Source organism: Macrotis lagotis, chromosome 7 (assembly GCF_037893015.1).
Source record: "Macrotis lagotis isolate mMagLag1 chromosome 7, bilby.v1.9.chrom.fasta, whole genome shotgun sequence".
Taxonomy (NCBI): Eukaryota; Metazoa; Chordata; class Mammalia; order Peramelemorphia; family Peramelidae; genus Macrotis; species Macrotis lagotis.
Window position 1 is genome coordinate 85,186,832 of NC_133664.1, and position 24,619 is coordinate 85,211,450.

Consider the following 24,619-nt stretch of genomic DNA (forward strand, 5'->3'; position numbering starts at 1 on the left):
AGGTTATATAAGTAGTAAATGCTTGAGACCAGATATGAATTTAGAAAAGTGAGTCTTCCAGCCTTCAGACCCAGCATTCTATCCATTGTACTAACCAGGCTGTCCATCCATCCATCCATCTTGTTTTAATTAGATGTAAGACTTACAGGAGTAGAGCAAAATTAGATGGAAGGTTGTGTGATGTATGTGAGAAGCAACAATCTGGGAGTCACTAGCTTAGGTGCTAATACTCACTGTGCTACTTAGCTGGTAGCTGAACCATGGGGAAAAAACTCAGTGTCTCACTCTCAGATATAAAGTGGAAATCATAATACTTATATAGTACAGGGATGATAGACAAGCTTCCAAATATATAATATTGATATATTTATCTGTTTGGATGTAGAAAATAATTTTCTTGGAGAGAGTGGCCAATTTCTTTTTTCATTTTTGTTATTGTCAATGCCCAACTCTGGGTCTTGTCCACAGTAGATAATTTATAAATTCTTGTGGAAGTCATTATAATTTAATATGAGGGAATCCCAGGAAGTGTGTTTTACACACACATACACATACACACACACACACACACACACACACATAAACAAAATAAACTATGTAGGAAAAGTTTCCTGGAAAAGGTGTGAAAACTAATTTTAAAGAAAAGGGATTGATATGTTGTAGTGTTTTCTGGAAACTTGTTGTATAGGTTGGTGTTGATTGCATATGTTTCATGGTAAGTAGCTTAACCCTTTAGAGTTAAGTCTTAGATGAGAGATATTCGGGAGATCTCTGTTTCTTGTTTATGGTTAAGCTCATTTTTTGGTCTTGGACAAATTACCTCTCTAGATCTCTATTTTCTTATCTAAAAATGTAGACATTAATCTAATACTCTCTAACATCCCTTCTAGGATAGCTACATGACACAGTGGATAGCATGTTGACCCTAGAGTAAGAAAGAACTGAGTTCAAATTTGACCTTAGATACAAGCTGTGTGACCCTGGGCAACTCACATAATCTTGTTTTCTTCTTTGATAAAATAAGAAGAAATGGCAACCTCTCCAGTAACTTTGCCAAGAAAACTCCCAAAATGGGTTGCAAAAAGTTGAATATTACTGAAGTAACTGAACAACAATTCCCTTGCAGCTCTAAAATTTGAAGAGCAACATTTTTTTTTCCTTCTCCTCTAGTTTCTTTCTTGGTGAGTATTTTTTTTTTAAATGATGGAATGTGGACCCCTTTTGTAGTGGCAGGATCTATTCAGTGTGTTTTGCCTTTAAAAATAATTTCATTTAGCTTCCATCCCTTTAGTTCTATTATAGTCTCTTCAAAAATCCATTTAAGGAGATGTTTTCTTCTCTGCTGTGAGCTCACAAAGTGTATGTTGATAACGGTGGAAGTTTTGATAGCCTTTTCAGTCCTGTGCCCTTCAAAAAGCTTTCTGTCTCCCTTATCAAACATTCCATTCCCCTTGCTCTTGGCTCTGATTAAGATATCATAAGAAAATCCTAAAGTTAAGCAACTGTAATTTATTAGATGGGGCTGGGCTGGGCACAAGGTTGTTTTTTCTCATTAACCTCTAGCTACTCAGATCGTGTTTCTGGTTTGGGGAAGCATTGCTAATAAGGGCTCTTCATTTCAGAGAGAGAGAGAGAGCACAGGCACACTAAGCTTCTGAACCCAATCAGAACCAGTCATGCATACGGCAAGTGAAAGTCACATACACATACCCTTCTGAATGTTTCCCCTCTAGGCTGTTTTCTGTGATACCTGGGATTCTTGATGGCCAAGATTACCACTAGCAACAATTTTGCTAGAAGAGAAATTAGGATCTTGTAATTTTCAGTGCCATTGAAGCTTGGCATTTTAATTACTTAATTATTATTTAAAAAATCCTTTGAATCTTTATTTCTCTCCTTTCTAGTAGAGTACATGCATCCCAAACCCTTCTCTTCATAATCATACTAATGACCTGATGTGAGGTCTTGTGAGGCTTTGATGTTTTGTCAAGATGTCTTTTGAAGCTTACAGTTCCCCTGTTACAAAAAAAAGTGTGAAAGTGCTTGTTCATTGAGTGGTGTGGGAGAATGGGTGGCAGTATCTCTAGGCTGACCCAGATTTCTGAGGTTCCTTCTAAGTATGGGATCCTATATGTTTGTATGATGGTCGTTTCATAAGAAAGTGGTGGAAATGTTATATTTGTAGTTATCAAAACAATAGGAGGTAAAATCTTACAAAATAATTTTGAAATAGATAGACAAAATGGTTCTTTGTTTATTTTTGTCAAGATCAAAGGGAAGTTATTTTACTTCCTTGGACCTCCTATTTAATGGGAACGGTACTATTTGCTCTTCTATCTCATATGGTTGTCATGAAGAACCCTTTGTTATGTTGCTATCAACAGTAGTTGATGTTAAAAATAAAACAAAAAAAGACTCAATGCAAGCTACTTATAGTGAAAGATTACATCAAATTAGAGCAAATTTGATTAGTCTAAAAATGCCAAGTTCATTCTGTACCATTCCTTCTTTAAGTGCTGTCTCATATGTCTGCTTCAGTAGAATCCAAATTCTTGGCTTTAAGTTTATCATTTCTATTGTGAACTTGAGGGAAAATAATTCAACTCCTGGCAAAACCACTGGATGATATCTCTTTTTATCTGTCTTATATCTGGTGCCTGAACAGTATTATAATTTCCCTCTCTCCTTGTGAGGGAGGCTCTAATCTTCCTTATTAATAAGCAATTCCAATTTCCTACATGAAATATTACTTAAAAATAATTCTTTGGAATTTATTGCCTTAGAAATGAGATACTTTGATTAGTCAATTGGTTGAACTTAAGAAATCAAAGGGGGGATGGCTAGGTGGCACAGTGGGATAGAGTACTGGAGTCAGAAGGACTTGAGTTCAAATATGACCTAAGATAAGTAATACTTACTTAGCTGTGTGACCTTGGGCAAGTCACTTAAACCAATTGTCTTGTGATAACAAAAAAAAAAGACAGAAAGGAAAGAAAGAAATCTAAACAGAAGGGAACTTAGGGCTCATCTAGACAAATAATCTCCTTTAATATATAAAGAATCTAAGCCTCAAAGCGATTAAAGATCACTGATTTCTGAGTTATATATCCAGAATTAGAACCTTGTTTGTAGATATTAGTTCAGCTGTAAGGTGAAATCAGTATCCTTGGGTTTAAAAGAAGTTAGATTAGATCTAATGAAAAGTAGTCATCTAAGTTATCTAAGTAGTCATTTAAGATCAATAATATACCAAGGTTCTAGGTTTTTTTTCCCCCCCCAAGGAAAATCTTTGTGGTAGAGTTAATTAGGAAAGAAGATGCTTCTAAAATGGGTAAAAAATACCAAGAAATGAAGTGAAAAATTAAATCTGCTTCAAGGTTCTGTTTCATACCCATCAGCTTGGCAAGGATGACAAATGAATAAAATGACAAATGTTGGAAGACTGCAAGAAAAGAGGTCCATTAATGCATTGTTTGGAGCTGTGTGTTGTCTAGACATTCCAGAAAGCCATTTGGAACTATGCCCCCGAAGCTTTGAAACGGTGCATGCCTTTTGACTTAGCAGTACCTCTACTAGATACATATTCAATGACACCAGGGAAAAAAATAAGGGAGCCCAGAGATGCAGAAATATTTCATAGTGACAAATAACTGGGAAGTAAAACTATGCATATCTGTTAGAGACTAGCTAAATAAATTATAATAGAAGAATATGAATAAGTATAAGAAAGGAGAAAATGGACAGTTTCCGAAGAAACTGGGAAACCCTCTAGGTAATTATGTAACATGAAATTAGCAGAACCAAGAGAACAATTTCTAAAATGACAGTATAAAGGAAAACAACTTTGAAAGTCTCTAGATCTATGATTAAGGAATTAACAAACCCTGAATCTAGAGGCTCAAAAATGATGCATGCTCCCTACCTTATAAGAGAGATTCAACAGACTCAAGGAAAAAAAAAACAAACATTTTTGGATGTGATCAACAAAGAAATTTATTTCAGTTGGCTTGGCATATTTGTATTGAGGGTTTTCTTTTTTCTTCTTCTCCCTCCGTTCCTCATTTCTTTCCTTCTTCTCTCTCTCCCTCCCATCTTCCTTTCTCCCTAGTTGGTGGGGGAGGGGGAATAAATAGAATGAAAAAAATAATATTTGTTGATTGGGAAAGTAGAAAACAAAATTTTTGAAAGAAAATTCTACAATTTACTAATCTAGTAATGTAGCAATGTTAAAGCAGTTTGAAATAATGGATAACTGGACTTGGCAGACCTGATATTGAAAATGACATTAGAAGCTTACTCACTGTATGACCCTGGTCAAGTCGCTTAAAATCTCTGAGTCTTGGTTCCTCGTCTATAAAAAGGTGATAAATAATGTCCCTACTCCAACAAAGTTGTGAAAATAAAATAAAATAAAATAATATGTGTTAAGTGCTTAAAAAACTTTGAAGCCTATACAGAAGTGGAAAAGGGAAATAAAAATAAAGGGAGATAATGCTAGAAAATATATAATTAGCATGGGTTTGGAAGATCAAATAAAACTTCTGGAGAGGGGAAAGTGAAGAAGCAGGGTGTTAATGAAATTTGAAAATTATCTGAAAATCTGGCTGATCATTAAAATGATAAACAGTATAAAGGGAAGCTTAATAACGTATTATGTAGTGATTTTTAATCTTTTAAGATACCTTTGCAACTATTTTCCTCCCTGTTTTCCTCAAAAAAGTTCTGGGAGGTAGTAGAGCAGATATTATTGTTCCTTTCTGCTAAATGGGTAACCTGAGGCATTGAGAGTTAAATTCCCTGTCCCGGGGTGACCCAGTGATCTTGAAAATAAAAATTTTTTTGGGGGGGCTAATCTATTATTTCTTGGGTAGGATTTGCCTTGTTGTCTGACCCAATTGCAAATCATAGTTTCAATGATGCACATTCATCTATTTGGATTTTCTTATACATAGTATATGCAAAGTAAATATAAATCAGGGTGGGTGGAAAGAGCACAAACAAGACTGGGTGGTAGCAAAAGTGACAGGGATAAAAGAATTGCCTCTCTTAAAGGGTAGCACTTGTTTCCTCCCCCACCCCTCCCCCACCCCTTCCTTCCTCTTTTCTTCCTCCTTTCCTCCCTCCTTCCTCTCCCTTCCCTTCCCTTATCTATGAATGCAGCATGTAATACTTCTTGATATCCTGAAAGACATCAGGCTATTGGAGATGTATATTAAATGCCTGCTGGTCTCAATCAGAATCCCCCCCCCCCCACACTTTTCTCATGCTTAGTGTCCTGGAGAGTTTGCCCTTCCATGTAAGTGATAAAGTTAGACAGACTCAAAGTTAGACTCTCTTACCATAAGAAACTGTGAGAAAAGAAGAGGAAGGGGTCAGAAATAGAGTGGTAATGTAGTAAAAAAAAGAAAAAAACAAAATGTTCTCTAGATCGAAAGATTAAGCTTAGATAACTCAGGTTATAAGAAACCCAGGTGCACACACACACACACACACACACACACACACACACACACACGAGTTAACAGGATGAACAAAGACACAAAAGAGAGGACATGGATGGCATAGTAGAACAGAGCCAGAAGGAAGCAGAGGACCTTAATTTAATTTTATTCAATTCAACAAAATTTATAAATTATCTGTGGTTTGTAGTTTGATCTTACATTCACATATGAAAGAGCTGATAGATTAAGAAGGTCTCTTAATGCAAAGACCTTAAGTGTCTCCAAACTCCTACCAGAAATAACATCTTATAAAATCCCAAATTATATCAGTTATGACAATACAGAAAACACAACAGTACTTGAAGAATTAAAAAATAATCATACAGAGAACAATTGTAAAGTACATAACAGACATGGTCAGGCTGTAACAAGGAACCAGTGAGGAACCTGAAAAGAAAGTAGGGAAAAAAAAGATAGTGCAGGAAAGTAAATGATAGAAAGAGAAGATGAGCCAGTCATGTGTTGTGGGTGAGACATGGAGGCTAAATAGTGCAGGTGCACCCTTGTGAAATCAGGAAAAATCAAGAGAGGGCCTAAATTCTTGGGGAAGTTATGGAAGAGCTTGGATGAGGGTCCTGTGGGATGGTCAGGAATGAGTGGATATCCATCTCTGGAGAGTATCCAAAATCAATGAGATCATGGATATGTTATACTAGTTTGTGAGTGTAATATACACAAGTCTTATGTTTGGTACTAAAGATTAAAAAGCTACTATACAGAGCCTATTCTCAGTTTTCAGAAATATGAAGCAAATTTGTTTTTTCTATTATAACCTTGACAAATAGAATTATTTCCATCAACAAAGAATCAAAAAAGAGGATTGCAGATGAAAACTTGAATCTTTATTACCAAATTTTGTTTTTAAAAGTTAAAAAAAGTCATTTCATGTGGAGGTATTAACACAGTGCTGTTTGCCTCCCCTTCTAGATATCCTTCTGTTCTGTTTAACATAGTGCCTAGCACATAGTGGAAACATAATAAAGGTAGCACCTGAACTAATTTCCTTGAAAAGAAGTTAAGAATTCCAAGAACTGGGGAAGAAGAGGGAGACCATTCCAGACATGGGTTGGGGAACTGCCTAGGTAAAGGCGTGAAGGGGAGATGGAGTATCTGTAACTTGAGCAAGAAGGCCAGTCAAAATGGACTATAGAGTGTTCAAGGACACATCATGCGAACTATCTAAGTGTAATGATTGGAGACAAATCTTGAAGATCTTTAAAGAAAAATCTCATAATAGAGTGCCTCTATAAACATGATCATCACATTTCTAATACATTGCTAAACACAATCTATGATTCCATAGAATAAATGTTGAAGTTAAGAGTAACTATTTTTATAACTGATTCTCTAATGCAAGGTTTCTGCTAGCTCTTAATACACAAAGAGATGACATTTTATTCCTTTGTCTTATATGGACAATAAGATTTGGATTTGCCTAACAATCATTTCTGTGATTCTTCTTCATCACAATTCATAACAGCTCTTAATGAACCACCATTATAAGAATAATTCAGTTTCTCAAAAAGGGAGACTCTTTCAAGTCTTTGCAGGCAGTGTGATTGAATCTCAGATTCTGAATCCTTGAAACCTTTAACCAGAGGGAGTCTCCAGAATTATTTGGCCTTTTCTCTTAGCTTCTAGAAAAAGTTCCCTTCAGTTTGGTTAAGACACCAGCTCTCAGAGCTGGAATGAATCCAAAGTGCATCTAGTCCAGTTTATGTCTAATCAAGAATCCAGTAATTCATTCTCTAGCTCCTCTTTGAAAATCTCCAGTGCTGCAACTCTTGCAACTTTTGGGTGATGTTAACCATTAGGAAGCCTTTCATTTCCTTAAGTCAAAATCTTCTTTCCATTTTCATCCATCGTTCCATATTCAACCTTCTCAGGCCTTGAAGGGAGTTCCATATAGCAGTTCCAAATCCATTTATCAGTTAAGTCAGTCAATAAACACTTAAGTATCTGCCATGTGGCAGACATATTGCCATGTGCTGAGGATGCAAAGAAAGGCAAATGACACCTTTTTGCTACTGTGAGTTAGAGGCAGGCCTTGAACTCGGGTCTTTCTGCCCCTACAGTTAGCTTTTTATCCACTGCATTCGGCTTTTTCCCCAAAACCCCTTTAAATACTTATCCCAAAGTTGTCACAGAATGGGTCAGGTAAGTGGTTGAGCACTGGATACTGGGATCAATAAGACCTGATTTCAAATGTGATCACAGATCCTTAATAGCTGTGGGACCCTGGGCAAGCCACTTAACCTCTTCTACAAAAATGGAGATAATGATAACAAATACCTCCTAGGGTTATTGTGAAAATCAAGTGAAGTCATAGTTGTAAAGTGCTTCGCAAAACTAAAATCACTATATGAATGTTAACTCTTGCTATTAATCTGATTTTAAAGTTATAGTTATGAATTCATAGGTCCAGAAGAAGAAAAAAGAGGAAATGACAAAGCTTGATCCCCTGATCTTTGGGAATTTATTATCTAGTTGCGTGACAAGATGCATTCAACAATTAGAAAACATAAACAAGCAATATATAATTAAGTACTAAATTATGTAATCCAGACAATAAATGACACAGTTCAGAAAATGGAGAGTTTGCTCTGTGTTTCCACATTCTTAGCACCATGAATTAAAGTTGAACTTTTTCTTTTTAATTAATTACAGTTGTCCAACAATAGAAGATTCTGTTTTAAGATGAAATAAAGTCAGCACCATTGAAAATCTTCAGAAACTCAATGTCCATTCAGGGATATTTTTGATGCGCTCCCTCTATTCAAAAGAAAATTGAACTAGATGACCAGTAAGGTCTCCTCCAGTTCTAATATTCTGTGATGTTTTTAGACAGACCTCAAACAGCTCAGCATTGGATGTGGGTCAGTCTTTGCAAACTGTTAGCTTTCTCTGCATTGAACCTCTCTGCCAGCAGCTAATTAACCGATCAGACTGAAAACAGTGATTTAACTGCTCTCCTTTCAGTCTCCAGTGAGGCAGCCTTGTAACTGTTAGGCAGTTGGATTCATCTTCTTAGCCATTATTAGATCATTTGGATGATGGGATGAAACAAAGATCATGTTATTCACAGAAAGGGAGAGTTGTTACATTCGGAATCGGAAGCTCTCAGCCAGCTGGTTAGCAGTCCTTGGGACCTCGGGCTCCTTTTTGTTTGCCATTGATCTACCATGTTGCTAATGCATAGGTGGTGTAGGGACATGATTACTACCTTCCGGAAGGAACATCATATTGTTCTTTAGAATAGAAGTGTTTGTGCTGGCCTGGAAGCTGCACCAGTGTTGTCTGTGCCCTGCTCATGAAAGCCTCCATTCGGCCTGGACAGCACCTCCCTTCTGCTCTTTGTCAGTGTATTGCTCTCCAGTTTTAATGAAATAGTTGAAAAAGTCTATGAATTTCCAAGTAAATAGGGCGCCAGCTTATCTACAGGTTTCATTAAGGGCTAAGCTGCTCCAATTCCACCCTCAATCACTCTACCTCTGAAAAGGTGCACAGGCTGAATGACTTATTAAAACTGGCCTGGGACTTGTTTGAGCCACATGCCTGCTTCCTTTGGCCTCAGAAACCATTGTTTTCTTACAGGACCTGCCTCTGACTTTCTGACATTTGCAGGAGCTGCTTGGACGTAGAATAGGAATAGCAGGAGAGGAGTGAAGTAAATAGACATATAGTCCAGAAGGTTTGGGAAATTGTAAATGAACTTGGCCACTAGGCTTCTTCTGTATCTTTAAAAAAATGACTAGATTTCTGCGGTAAATAGAAGGATCCCCCCCACACACACCTGTTAGTATAAGACACTTTTAAGAGGAAATCTCTACTTTAGTGACTCAAAGGACATTTACATTTTCTTCATCACTTTCCAAATGGAAAATTCCAAAACACTGAAAATTCCTTATCTTTTTTGAATTCTAAATTTAATGAGCACAAAGAAATAAAATTTTTATATGCAAAAAACAACAGAAAAATGTGAAAATGTAAAACTGATATGTACTGCTTATTTAAAAAAAATATGATAGGAGCAGCTAGGTGACAGGAGTACTGGCCCTGGAGTCAGGAGGACCTGAGTGCAAATTTAACTTCAGACACTTACTAATTGCCTAGTTGTGTGACCTTGGGCAAGTGACTTAACGTCATGGCCTTAAAAAAAATTTTAAGCTTAAAAAGATATGATAAATTTGGCAAATTGTTTTCAAAACTCTGTTGTTTAATGTTTCTGACTAAACCCCTCTGTTATAGTTTTTAAAAAAGGCTTCAGTGATTCTCTTTAATATATGTATATATACATATATATATATATATAATGTACATTTTAAGTATAAATTTGGGGTGTTTTTGGAGGAGGAATAGGTAATCCTTATCCTTAGCTTCCCTCCCTCCCTTCTCCAAATACCTATTTCAGTAAAAAAGAGAGAAAAACCCAATTCTTTTAAGAAATAAAGATAATCAAGCAAAAACAAAACCATACACTTGCATTTTCCAGAAATAAAAATCTCATTAAAAAAATAAGACAGGTGTGTCTAGGTGGCATAGTCGATAAAGCACCAGCCTTGGAGTCAGGAATACCTGGGTTCAAATCTGGTCTCAGACACTTAATAATTACCTAGCTGTGTGGCCTTGGGCAAGCCACTTAACCCCATTCGCCTTGCAAAAACCTAAAAAAAAAATAAGACTAATCAGCACTCACTTCATACCCTTCCAATTAGCAAATGTGACAAAATGCAAACCTGAAGAAAAGATATATGTGTGTGTGTGTGTGTTTGTATAATTGTATATATACACATATTTGTGTGTATACATTAATTTATAGTTACTGTGAAGTTTTATATATATATATATATATATATATATATATATATATGTATATGGTCATTTACATCTGTAATTGTTTGTAGCAACATTATTTATTGTAGGAAAGGAATAGAACCAAAGTGGGTGTCTATGAGTTGGGGACTGACTAAAGAAAACTGCAGCATATGAATGAAATGTGATAGTGTTTTCCTGAAGAGAGAGGGCACACATATATAAGGAACTTAGAGAAGTATGAGAAGATTTACATGCACCAGTACTGACATAAGAAGAGTAAAAAAAAGATGTTCAATGACTACCACAATGTAAAGGGAAAGATCCTTTAGATACCAAACACTGAGTAAATAAAAAATCAGTGATAGCAATAGAAAAATGTTGAAGCATATCTCCTTTCTCCAGGCAGAGAGGCAGGGAAGACACCAGGCTAGAATATTTCATGTCAGATGCAGTCACTGGGCATTTTTACCTCATAGTTTTTTTCTGTGTTATAGTAGAAGATTAGGTCCTAAAGTAGTATTAGCCCCCTTTTCAGTAAATGATCATGATAAAATTAAGTGTGTGCATATTATGTGTGTGTGTGTGTGTGTGTGTGTGTGTGTGTGTGTGTGTGCTCAGAGCAAAACAAACAATGACATGGAAATCTCAGAGTAAAAAGAGTCTAGAGCACAGAGAATTTAGAAGAGGGAAATATGAGATAAAACTAGAAAGATAAGATAGAGTCAGATAATAGAAGACTTTGGGTATTGGTATATATGTTCATAAGTATATATTCATAAGTATGTATTCAAATACATTTGCACATATGCTGTACATTTGAACCTATATGCCTACAATATAAAATATGCATTTATAATTTAAAAATGTAGTCTAGGCTTAATATACACAGACATAATTTACCATAACACTCCATTGTGCTGTTAAAGCCTAGTGACATCTTTCATAGAGCAAGCCAAGGACCTGACTGGAATGGAGTGAATCTGTTAGTTACCTCACTTGACCATGAGTACTAATAGAATATTATAGTTGAAGGTAGAGGGTGGTTTGAGAAGGGAGAATATAGATAGAGATCTCTTCTTTGAGTGAACTTCAAAGATTATGTTTTTATAGAAGTAAAAAATCTTCCAAAGAGAAAAGGACCACCTGGAATTCCTAGGGAAGTGTGACTCTCACAGAGAGGAAGAGATTGAGTGTGTGAGATATGGGGGAAGGGGGTATCCTGGAAGAATACTTGAAGGCCTTATATAAGGCAATGTCATTCTGGACTCTCTTGCTAGGGTCTAAAGACTATATGTGAAAAAGGCTTGTAAAGTTAATGTAGTAACCTCATAATAAATTTTGCCTCTTTCCTCTCCATTCTCCAATTCTATACTTCATGGGGCTACTAAAGAAATCTTCCTGTTACTTAGATCTAGCTATACCATCATTCAGTATCGTTTATTGCCTTTTAAGGAAAGTTCAGATTTTTTTACCTGGCATCCAAGACCCTTTCTTATCTGTCTCTGTCATATCTTCCTACTTTTATATTATGTCCTTGAATATTCTTCAGGCTTCAGCCAAACTGTCCTCTTTTTAGTCCTCACATGCCCCCTTAGGTCTTCATGTCTTTGTTTACATTATTCGGTGTGCCTTTTTCTTCTTTACCTGTTGAATCACTAATGATTTTTTAAACACAGCTCACATACCATTTCTTCTATAAAGTATTTCCCCATTGGAGAGTAATCCACATTCTTCACATAGCAGTTTGCCAACCTCAATCTACTTATGTATTAACAGTAATAGCACTTGGAGTTTTTGAAAGAATATGTCATCTCATTGTTCCTTCCAATAATTCTATAATTTTATAAATGAGGAAACAGACTGTGATGCTATATGATATGACCAAGGTCACCAGGCTAGGTGACTGGGGCAGATTTCAAAGTCTTACAGACTTTTCAACTCCATGGCTGTGTGCCTTCACCGAAGGGACAGCTCCTAAACTGGAGCACTGGTATGTAACTGGATTATTCTCACTCCCCATTAAATAGGTTGTCAGTTTTTACTTCTCTTTAAAGTAATTTTGCTGTGTTTTTTGTTTAATTAAAAAGGACACACACACACACACACAGAGAGAGAGAGAGAGAGAGTATAAGAGCTCTTAATTTCATCTGTTAGGTAGATCCATTAATCACCATGGAGAACAAGCTATTATAATAATAGTAAGCTAGGTGGTACAGTGGATAGACTCAAAGTTGGGAAAGTCTATCTGAATCAAGCCCCAGATATTAGCCATATAACCCTAAGAGAGTCACTGAACTCTCAGTCCCAATTTTTTTCCTGTATGAAATGGGGATAAAAATAGCACCTACCTTACAAAGAATCAAATGTACTTAGATATAGAAGTGTCTTGCAAACCTTAAATGACATATAAATAGTGTTGTTGTTATTATTATTATTATCAGTAGCATATTATAGTAATTGAGAATAATTGTTTTGGAGATACACCTTCATGAAACAATATTCTTGTTGCTTGTGGAAAGAATTCTTCCCCGTGTATGTGCAACAATGTAATGATCCATTGGACAAGATCTAAGTCATAAATTTGTGCTTCAGAGATCAAAATCAGCTTTAATTATTGGCCAATGAATGTTCAGAAAGTCAGAAATTCCATGTTCAGCTGCTTATATTGGCATTAACTGCTTAGCTGAGATTCCCCTTGGTTAATAGCAGATGAGCCATTTGACACGTATTGTTTTGATTCACGTCAGCATCCCTCATTTGCAGATGATACTTAGAATCTGTAGAAAGCTCAAAACCTCTCATCGGTGGGGAGCTGTCTCAGTGGGGTGTCCACTAGGGGTCACTGTTGTTGCTTATTATAGCCAGACCTCCAAACAGCTGCTTTGGGAGCTGACCAAGGCTGTATGCAAGGGAAGGAGTAAATGAACTCATTTAAAAAAATATAATCCAGCGAGATTGTTTCCTAGGAAGCAGCTACCCTCCATGGACTGATGAATGCTGCAGGTACGGCATAAGCTTCCATTATTACAAGCCTCGGTTTCTCCAAGAAATGCTGCTCTGACGTTTGTCAGCATTTGCTGTTTCAAAGCACTGGGTTAAATTTTCAAGCCCTTCCCCAGGAGGTCCAGTTGTCAAACCTATTATTACTTAACAAGTTTCCCATGCACGTTCTCAGGGAGCTGCTTTAAAATGGACTCACATGCTCTCTTTTGTTGGGGGGGAAGGGAGAAGGGGGTCATCTGGCTTTTGCATAAATAGAATGTGGATATATCTATGTGCTGTTGGCTGATACAGCAGCTTGCAGACTTGAATGCCAGCTCTGGGCTCATTGTCCCTGGAATTGCAGAAAGAAGCGAAGTCGTTGCCTTGTATCAGAAATAGCAAATGTGTTCCAAGCTCTCTTTGATGAGTTCTGCCTAGCCACCCCACAATTCAACCGCCCCTGCTTCCTTGGGGGCCATTCTCTTTTGCAGAGATTTCCAAAGGGAACTTGTGCCAATCTTGAAGCCCTCCATCGCTGGTCTTCTGTCCTCATTTAATGACTTCTCTCTAAGACTTAGCCTGAATATATTTTGCAAGTACATAGATGCTTGGAACTGCATCATCAAACTAGCTACATTAGACTATGAGTTCTTTGAAGGTTTTGCCTTTCTTTGTATTCCTGGAGCTTAGTACAATGCCTCACATGAATACTTGTTGACTAAACATTCTACCTGCTATTTTCTTCTTCCCAAATAAAGAACATACGCAATTGTAAACCTAAATTCCTGTAATGCATCTAAATATGTATTGTGTCCACCTAAAAATGCTATTTTAGTATTGATGTTACCAAGCATTCACAGAGGACAAAGCACTTTACTACCACAACTACTACTACTACCACTTGTACTACTACTACTACTACTGTTACTACTACTACTACTACTACTACTGTTACTACTACTTACTACTACTTACTATTCCTACTCCTATTACTCCTACTACTCCTACTGTTACTACTATTATTACTACTACTACTACTACTTACCACCATTACTACTACTGCTACTTACTCCAACTTATTCCTCCTCTTCCTCCTCCTCCTCCTCCTCCCTACATTTATATAATACTTTAAGGCTTGCAAAATACTTCACAAATATCTCATTTTATCCACAACGTTGGATGTCATGTTGATGCTAGGATTTTCCCTTGGGCAATATGCCTGCTAACTGACTTCACTTGCTATAATTTGCAGGAGCTGCCAGAAAATAGCAGGAGTAGTGGAAAAGGGAAGATGGATAAACAATCCTGAAAATTTGAAATAGATAATTGTGGATAAATATTATAACTTTGAATCTAATTACACACTGAAAATATTTCAAAATAATGCCTAAAAGCTAAAAACTACAAGTAACTACAAGCTACAAGTAATCTATAAAATGAACACATACTTTAACAGTTCTCAGACTTGCTGAGTCTTTCTGGGATGCTTCATGGAGCTCAACAGTTATTATAAGCCTGCAATAGTTTGAGTATTGGAGATTTGGCATCAGTAAATGATACAGGTTAATCCAAATTCATTCTTATCAGAAAGCATGAATCTACCTGCTTTCTCCTGGGGTAAAAAAAGGGCCGAGTATGGATCATCTCACTTTTTAGTGATGGAGTAAGATGGAGGTCATTACTCAAGAACTGATGAATCTGTAGGAAAAATTAACTAAAAAATCTAAAGGGTTGGAATTATACACTGCAATTGATGAGAAAATAATCCTTTGATATATGTATGTAGACATACATATGTGTATATATACATAAATACAAATAAACAGAATGCATACATAATTACATGCAACATTCAGTTTTATTATATAATAGAATGTGTATGTCATATACATACATGTAGAATACATGCATACAGTCATGTGTGCAGGCATTCATATACACATGCATTTTTATATACACAGCACCAATACATGCATATATCTGCACGTGTATACCTAATAAAATAAATGCAAATACATAGTATATTAATATAAATATTATATTTATATATGTGCAATATGTATATAGACATATGTGTATATAAGTGTATATGGATATGTAGTTTCAAAACTTTCTCCCTACTAATTTAATTTCTTCACTGACTGACTGACTGTTGTGATTTTCCACATCTGCTTCAGAATGAAGTACTTGTGAAAGTGAGACCATATAAGCACCTCAGAGACTCAAAGGCAAATTTAATTGAACAATTCTCTTCTTAATTTTCACATTCTTAGGATTCCTTTTAAGCACCAGCAAGAGCAATATTTAATGAATAGAAAATATCTTGAGTTAATGATTGATGTAAGCAAGGCTCTGGTCTAGGCTCCATAAAGGATACAAAGAAGTTTCTTAAGGTCCTTGACTTCAGGTAGCTTATAGTTAAGGTTTTTTTTAGGTTTTTGCAAGGCAAATTGAGTTAAATGGCTTGCCCAAGACCACACAGCTAGGTAATTATTAAGTGTCTGAGACCAGATTTGAACCCAGGTACTCCTGACTCCAGGGCCGGTGCTTTATCCACTGTGCCATCTAGCCACCCTTATAGTTTAATTTTGAAGTAATTGTTGGTTTTAAAATTTAAATAAAGGTGAATGTAGTATAAGTAGGAGCAGAATGAGTGATAATGTCAGTTTGTTCTTCATTTTTCAAAGAAGACCATGACATCAGGGAGATGATGCCATGAAAACATATGAATTAGATTTGAATGAGGGGCTTATGTGCTAAATCACCAGCCTCACTTTCTCCTCCAGAGCCATCTGCATCCAATAGCCAGATAATCAGGATGACTAGAGATGGCCCTGGATGGGAGGCAATCAGGGTTAAGTGATTTGTCCAAGATTACACAGCTAGCTATAGACTAGTGTCTGAGGCCACATTTGAACTCTTGTCCTCCTGAATCCAAGGTCAGTGTTCTCATTGCACTACCTAATGCCAGGAAAGGAAGGATGGAAGAGCAAGAGTGTCAGGGAGATTTTCAAGGGGCAGTATGATTGGGAAGTGTGGAAGGGAATGAGAAGGGAATGTGAAAAGGAGTGAGAAGAAAAGGTGAGGGGAAGGGAATGAGAATTTATAGAGCACCTACCACATACAAGGAACCAAGCTAAGCCCTTTACAAATATCTTATTTGAGTAAAATGGTATAAGTAAAAACACAGGAATAGGACTGGATTAAGTGGATTGGAAGGGTAATGACAGTTACTTTTTTGTTTGCATTTATGAATGATGTACCAAGCACATAACTTTCCCCCCTTGATACATAAATCCACGAATTTAGTGGGAAAAAAACCCAACATCTTGATCTTCCAGAAAGAGAAACTAGCCCAGCAAATTCCAGATCATTAAAAAACCCCAAACCAAAAAACCTTGAAACTGTAGTTCTCCTGATAAATAATTTCTTTTGCATCTAAATTATAAAACCCTCATCCTTAGAATAACATTTTAGCCTTGAGTTATTTTCTATGACAATTATAAATAGCTCCCTCTTCATCAATTGGAGAGTGATAATTCAATTTATTTGTTTGATTTAAACCTGCCTTGCTAGTTTGATCTGAAGACACTTCACTTTAGCAGCATAACCAGGGGGAGTGAAGGGAAAACCCAAGACAATGAAAAATGGGGGGGAATGTATTACTGTGCTAGTATGTGTGGGGAATTTAAACTGTTGCTTGGAGAGTATGAGTTTTTAAACTTTTTAGAATTCTGTGCTGTCCAGACAATACTTAGGTGACTCTGACCTAGATCCTACAAAATGATTAAAGTAAATATTAGAGTAAATAAAAATTCTCGCTGTGAGCAGGGAAGTCCATGTAACATAAAATATTCTATGTTCTTTATTTTTTTAAAGATTTAACATTTAATCCTAGTTAGGGAAATCAGAGATGAATACAGAGAGGAGTGAATGAAAACTAGAAATATCTCCCTAATTTCTAATACTGCACTGAGGGTATACTTTAAAATTATTCTACAAAGACTGACTTGGATCTGATCTCCTATTTTGATTTTTGACTCTGATTTTACAGGCTAATTTCCAAAAGCACTAGTTTCTACCTTATAGACCACTTTGCTTAATGGAGATGAAAGGTTCTTAAAGTCAAAGGATATTGCATTAAGTAGGATGCAATACAAAACTTAATAGTCATTAAACATCCAATGGGCACAATTTATTTTGTCTGGATGGTGGGGCTAATGATAAAGTAACAGGGCACAATATTTAATAGTGATTTCTGGTGATATAACATTTTTGAAAGTTATGGTACCTAATATTAGAAGGTAATAATTTGTCTAACCTCTGCCTTTTTCAGACTTTACCTAGGGATAAAGAGGCTGGAGATTATCCAGAGAAGGACAAATGGTATGGGGACGAACATTTCTGTTGTTCAGGCCATATTAATAGGCTAATACTATTAATAACTAATATTTACCTAGGATTTTAAAGTTTGCAGAGTGCTCACATGTATTAACACTTTTAATTCTCACAATCACTCTTGAAGGTGAATACTGGTATTATTTCCATTTAACAGATAAGCAAAGTAAGGCTGAGTGTTGTTAAATGGCTTACTCAAGGTAACATAGCTAACAGATATGTGATGTAGGATATGACCTACATCTTGATTTTAAGATTAATACTCTTCACCTTGATAAATAAACGATGACTCTCTTAACTTATTTGAAGAACCTTTCCATGGAAGGGAGATTAGACTTGCTCTCTTTGACGCCATAGGGAATAAGTTGGGGTAGTAGGCAGAAGTTCTGAAGAAGCAGATTTACATTTCCAAGATTTCTTAATGGTTAGAGTTGTCTCAAAGGGAAATGGATTGTCTTGGAAGGCAGTAATTGCATATATTTTTTTATAAAGGGAAAAGATGGAACACAAGTTCATCATGTTTACTGATTTCTTAAAAGCAGACTTGGTGGAGAAGGAGATTGAAGGTTGAGAGAGATGGGGTTACCTCTGGGATTTTATTTTCTCACCTGTCCCATGAAGATAGGCATCACACTGTAACTAGGGAAGCACCACTCTATTTTCTTATTACTCCTGGGATATCAACCTTGATACTTTGAAGTTAATCTCTTCCCATTTTAGGTTGTATTTCCTGAATGGAGTCATTCTAAATTGTGTATCTGTATATAGATAGAGTTTCTTTCTCTCTGTGTGAATATGTACATATATATATATATATATATATATATATATATATATATATATACAAAGAGAATGAATTGATAAAGTAGTAAAAGAACATACTAAAATATAAAATCTTTTGATAAGAATTAGAATTATATAGGTACCAACTAACAAGGACACAAATTTTTCTAGCAGTAGATTGTAGAAGACAGGAGTGTGTTCTATACGAAAGAGCAAATTAGAATAATTCACTAGGAGTTGGAAATGCATGCTGTATATAGTCTAGGGATGTCTGTGCAAAAGATGTTAGGAATTTCCATGTATTTTAGAAATAGCACTACCATCAAAATCTAGATTCAGAGCTAGAAAAAACTCTATATGTCAACAAATCTAGCATTTTCATTTCATAGGTGAGGAACTCTTCAGAGACTTTGTCTTAGAAGAGGTAAAGTAAGACCTGTGCAGAGCTCTGTGATGTGAGATGTACTAAGTTGACATAAGATCCCCTAATAATACATTTGAGAAGCTTGAGCAAAGAAGGGGTTAATTTCCTGTGAGAAGGTACCAGATTATGGAATCCTGGATTAAAGGACAATTTTAGCTAGGATGTAATAGGGTTTTTTGAGTAAGTGACCAGATCTCTAAATAAGGAAGATCTGATGTCAACCTGAAGGATGTTGGAGGAGTGTAAGTACTTAGAAAGTAAATAGAAAGAGAATTGATTGGATTCAGAGGATCTATGTTCATACCTTTCCTCTTCTACTTGATACCTTGGAGCTTTGTCATCTGTAAAATGAGAGAATTTTTTCAGATGTCTTTTGAAGTACTGTCCGGCTCTAAATTTGTGATCCTATGACTTGTTAGGAAGCATTTGCCTCTGGGAAGATGATAATAACTTTTATTATGGTTGTAGTTATAATAATGTGGGGAAGCTGAAAAATATGAGAGTTTATAGAAGAAGGAATTGACAACACTTGGATAATGATTAGATAAAAGTGGCAAAAGAAGGGGAAAGTCAAAGAAAACATAATGGCTTTGGGTAGATGAGAGTGGATGAGTACTTGTAATGATGGGAATTGAGTAGTCAGAAAGAGAAACAGGACTTCTTACAGTGATAATAAGTTCAGTTTTGAGCAAATTGAGTTTGAGGTTCAGGTATGATATCTAGAACCTGTAGCCAGTTGGAAATATGGGTGTAATAGTTCTCAATTCTTTTGTTTCTCATGAAACATGAGGGATTATGGAACACTGAATATTTAAACTGGCAATAATATAGAAGTATCAGGAGATTCATATTATTTTTTTCCTTCAATAAAAATAGCCATCTTGTTAAAAGATCTTTTCAGGTTCAAAGGTTGATATATTTTTAGGTTAGTGAATATAGGCAAGAGTCAAATTTTGTGACTATATCATATTACATAAATTAAGTAAAACTTATATTATATAAAACACAATTTCCTTGATCTGTCATAGTGTTGGATAATGTATGGTTTGGTGGATAAAGAGTCAGTCTCAATGGCAAGAGTAACCATTTTCATACTCTTTTTTACAGGACCCTCTCACACAAACAAGATATTTGACACTAGGCAAGTGGCTCAACTTCTCAGGTCTCTTGGCTACTCTCTAAGTTCCTACACATAAACAGATCAACAAAGTGTTGACTTACATTTGTAGAGGCTATTGACTAAGGGGCCATAATAAGGAAGATGTTTTACTAGGGTGGGTAGCAATAGAAATAACATAGAGAGGAACAGATATAAAATATTTTAGGAAATGGAAACAACAAACCTTGCACGTGAGAGGCAAAAGAGAATGAAAAGTCAAAGAAAACAGTTTTTAGGCATAGAATATTAGGTAAATCATCATATCACCTATGGGATAAATATAGCAAGAAGGCATTTCTTAATCAAATGAAATCACTTTATCCCAATCAAAAACCCTGGAATAACCTAACAATCCAAAGTTTCATGACATATCTCATGAAACTGATAGTACAGATCTTACTGATTAGTTTCTTTGTATTACATTTTTTCTTTTAAATAATGAAAAAATGTGCTATATTGTTTATTTCCATTCATGTTTTGCTTTGGTTGTTCATTTGTGTCATGTCTAATTATTTGAGACCCCATGGACATTCACTGTCCAGGGGTTTTCCTGGCATAGATTGCCATTTCCTTCAGAAATTAAGTGACTTGCCTAGAGTCAAACAGCTAATAAGTGTCTGAGGTCAAATTTGAACTCTGGTCTTTCTGACTCCGGGTCCAGGTCTCTATCCACTGAGTCATCAGTCTTACCTCCCCATTTATGCTTTAGCAGAGAATTATAGCTAAACCAATTACCTTTTTCCCTCTGGAAATAATTTATTGTATTATATAAATCCACCACAGATAGAGTGGCATAGTCAGAGGAATGAGGGTGAATTACCAAATACTCTGACACTATGTTTTGGTAGGCAAATTATGGTAATTTAGAATATTTTCCTTTAAAAAAAAGATTCTTAAAAGGGACGAGGAAACATCTTCCCAAACAGAGGCCACATTTATTCCCACTTTTTTTGTTTGCTTAAAACAAATTGATGCTCTGATTCATCCTTGGACTTGTATCTGTTATGTATACACATACTAATTTTGGTCCAGTTTCTAGGCTGGTCCATGTGGCCCAAGCTTAAAGAGGTGATTGGATTGTTAGTTAATTTGAAGGAACTTCATGGGATAAGTTTTTGATGGTAATCAAAAAGAAAAACTCTTTCTGAAAGTCTAATGCATTATATAATCATTAGTTATTATATTTCTCATCTGGGAAGATAAATTCAAAGATTTGAGTGCAATTTAAGTTGTTTCTAACAAGAACATACAAGCACACATATAGATTAGCTCTTTCCCATAAAAAGGATAGGGGGGAGGAACCCAACTAAGAAATTAATTTTGTATATGCATGCTTGCTGGGCTGTGAAGCTCACTAGGGGATGAGGAGAAAAATAGGCCCTGCTCTCTCTCCAAGTACTTTTGGCAAATATTCTGTTTTTATTTAGCCGTTGCATTAATTTCAATGAGGCACTTGTATGAAATGCACAATACTGTGTAACCCTTCATGGAAAAAGGCAATGGTGCTAGGTTTATCTTCCATTGCATGGCCATTGTCTGCCTTCTTTGAGCAGCTGGGCCAGTTGTCTTCCCATATTCTTTAGACTCCGTGAAGTCCCATAGAAATCAATGAGATGCTTGCAATACTTAAGGCTCTATTCTGCTAATCAGATGGAGCTTTGGTCTTAAGCATATATGTGATATCAGACCAGTAATTACTGAGTCAACCTGGCAGAAGACAGAATGTGTTTCTGCTAATTAAACTTGTTGCATTTGAATGGTTTCCTTTGGCTACACTCTAGTAGTAAAACTAGGGTGAACAATAAAAGGAAACCATCCCCCCCCCTTCTTTCCTCCCCCAAGACCTAAAACTGCAGATGGCTGCACTGTGTGTGAAGCACCTAGTCACTGAATTAGCCTTTTGTGTGCAAGAAAGGAAGGTAATTTGAATGTTTGAACCCCCCACAGGAAGCTTGTCTCAAAATGAACAATTCGCCAAATAAAGACTAATTAGGGCCTAAATTAATTAGAAGGTGTGGTTTGAAAGGACGTTGATGAGAAGAGTCTGTCATTTTAGACAAATGGAATAGAGCTAAATAAATTAGGCCCCATTAATATCTCATTGTTCTGTGAGCAGCTCTCTTTTATTGCATTCATTAGAAACCCTACTTGAATAAGCCTTCACTGGCCATTACTGATTCAGCACTCATTTACTAGAGCCTAACACAGTGTATGTGTTAAAAATATTTCCACAAATCCTCATGGCTTCTGCAAATTAATATTTATATTTTCTGGGTGCTCTGCTTTTCATTTGAGATGCAAGTACTGGATACTATTGTCTTTTTCTTTTTTGTTGTTGTTCACCAACTTGTCAGAAGTGAAAACTCACATTTAAAAAAAAAGAAAGTCAGAGAAAGGAAATTACAAAAAGAATGTGGAGAGGAAAAAGAAAACAAAATAAAGGTGAGAGAAGTAAAAAAAAAATCGAATCTTAATGCATTAGTAAATGGTATTTTCTCTTCTAACTTCAAGCTTTCCATGACACATTGTTGCATTATTTTATTTTTAAAGCATCTCCTAACTCCTTCAGAATTCTAATTGTTCTTTGATGACTTTTTAAAGTCAGAATCCTAAGTCTTTCTATCTGTAGTCAGATAAAGTGCACATTGTAAGTATGTTTCTTCCTTATGGTAAATGAAATGTCTTTTTCTCTTTTTCTCTCCCTCTGCCCCCTCCTTTACCCCCTACAGATGGAGTATTTGGAAGATGCCAGCAGGGGCCTGTGATAGACATATACCGCTATGAAGTTTCACCTGCGATTCTTGAGCATCTAAGGACCGTTTTGCAGAAACTCTCCCACAGAGGTACAGTGTGGGTCAAATGGAAAACTTGGTTCATGAATTTAGGATAAGAGCTGTGATAGGTGCTGCATTGATGGACTCTGCAATATTAAGGTTTTTTTTAAGCAAATGATTATCACTTAAATAACCCAGTGAGGCTCATAGTGTTCTTATCTTAGTTATCTTGGAAATTACTTTTACCATGAATCATGATGATCAAGATCAGCAAAATTGTTTTGGTAAAATGCATCCAGAATACAATGTAAATCTGAAAGCAGAGCACTTAACAGAATTTAATTTACATTACCAAAACCCTAAGACAACTTTCCAGAAAAGTGTGTTGTGAATAAGTATCAATGAAAAGTAGAAACACAGGCATTGTAACTTGGTGGATGGATAGCTCAGTTGGTCTCAGGTATAGAGCTATAAGTATCAATGAAAAGTAGAAATACAGGCATTGTAACTTGGTGGATGGATAGCTCAGTTGGTCTCAGGTATAGAGCTATAAGTATCAATGAAAAGTAGAAATACAGGCATTGTAACTTGGTGGATGGATAGCTCAGTTGGTCTCAGGTATGGAGCTAGTTCCAGTTCAGCAGCTGAAAAACTATGACCTTGATTGAGTTTTGAAACCTTGTTTTCTTTTGTTCCTTCTGTAAAATTGAGGTCATAACATCTGACTGTTTATCTAACAGGGATATTAGGAAAAAAGGTAATCTCTGAAAAAATTATTTGTGATGACCAGAATCAAAGACAAAATAATATCACTATTATTAATGTCAAAATGAAGCATCTCTGTATTCAGAAGCTTTATAATGGACTCATATCTAGAGCAAACATACAGAAACATCATGAAACTTTTGAAGAGCTAATTGCATAGTTTCTAAGATAGAAGGCACATGGCCACTTTGAACAGGTGGCCTAGATATGGTTAGGAAGGGACAGGAGTGAAAGGCATTTTTAATTAGTGTTAACATGTATTCTACTATTAAGGTCTTATATAGTTGGGAAGATTACATTCAATTCAGTGTGATGTTTATTTTCTTCTTTTGTGTCACCATTTTGTTTCTAATTCTTGGCATGCCTGAGTCTAGTCTAGGATAAATTTTGTTTTTCAAAATATAATCCAGTTTATCAGGATGATGGACCTTGTTTATACTATGGGGATTCCCAATATTTAATAAGCTATATAGTTCCCCTTGCCCCAACCCAGATAAGTTAGTGAACTTTTGAAGTTTGCATGTCTAGTGTATTCAGTTCTCCATCTGCTAGGAAACCAAGGTTTATAAAAATATAGAAAAATACTCAAAGTATAACTGACAAAATATCTCATCTTCCTTCTTTCTAAAAAAATTTGGTTCTCAAAACTCTTCTAAACACTTATGACCCTAACAATAGCCTTGACTGAATCTTTCTGAAGATGAAATGAGAGGTTGAAAGATTTAGTAAAGGTACCATCAGTATTTTTGTCCAGGTCTCCTATTCAACTTACAAATGTGACAGCCAGGACATTAACTCTCCGTGCTCCATTTGGCTTAGTAATGTTCTGCCACTGGTCCAACAGCCAAAGTCATTACTTCTGTTCTTGGTACATTCCTGGTCTCATCTGTTCCTCTTTCTTCATTTCTCTTCCTGTCCTCCTCTGTTTTTCTTTTTTTCCTCCTTCTAATAGTATTACCCCCCTGGGCCATGTAGTCTCCTAGGAAGCAGAATTCTTGTTTATCTCCAATCAGTTCCT

General features: G+C 35.9%; 1 protein-coding gene across 6 annotated transcripts in view; it reads left to right on the forward strand.

The window, feature by feature from the left end:
• LOC141492677 (receptor-type tyrosine-protein phosphatase N2-like) overlaps positions 1 to 24,600 on the forward strand; it is a 333,809-nt gene extending 309,209 nt beyond the window's left edge. For all 6 annotated transcript variants that reach the window (XR_012470026.1, XR_012470030.1, XR_012470028.1 and 3 more), the window contains one exon: positions 22,792 to 24,600. Coding sequence is in view for 1 of the 6 variants with exons in the window: in XM_074193254.1 (XP_074049355.1) it covers positions 22,792 to 22,952 (161 nt within the window). In the remaining 5 variants the exon portion in view is untranslated. The remainder of the gene's footprint in view (positions 1 to 22,791) is intronic.
• The last annotated feature ends 19 nt before the right edge of the window (positions 24,601 to 24,619 follow it).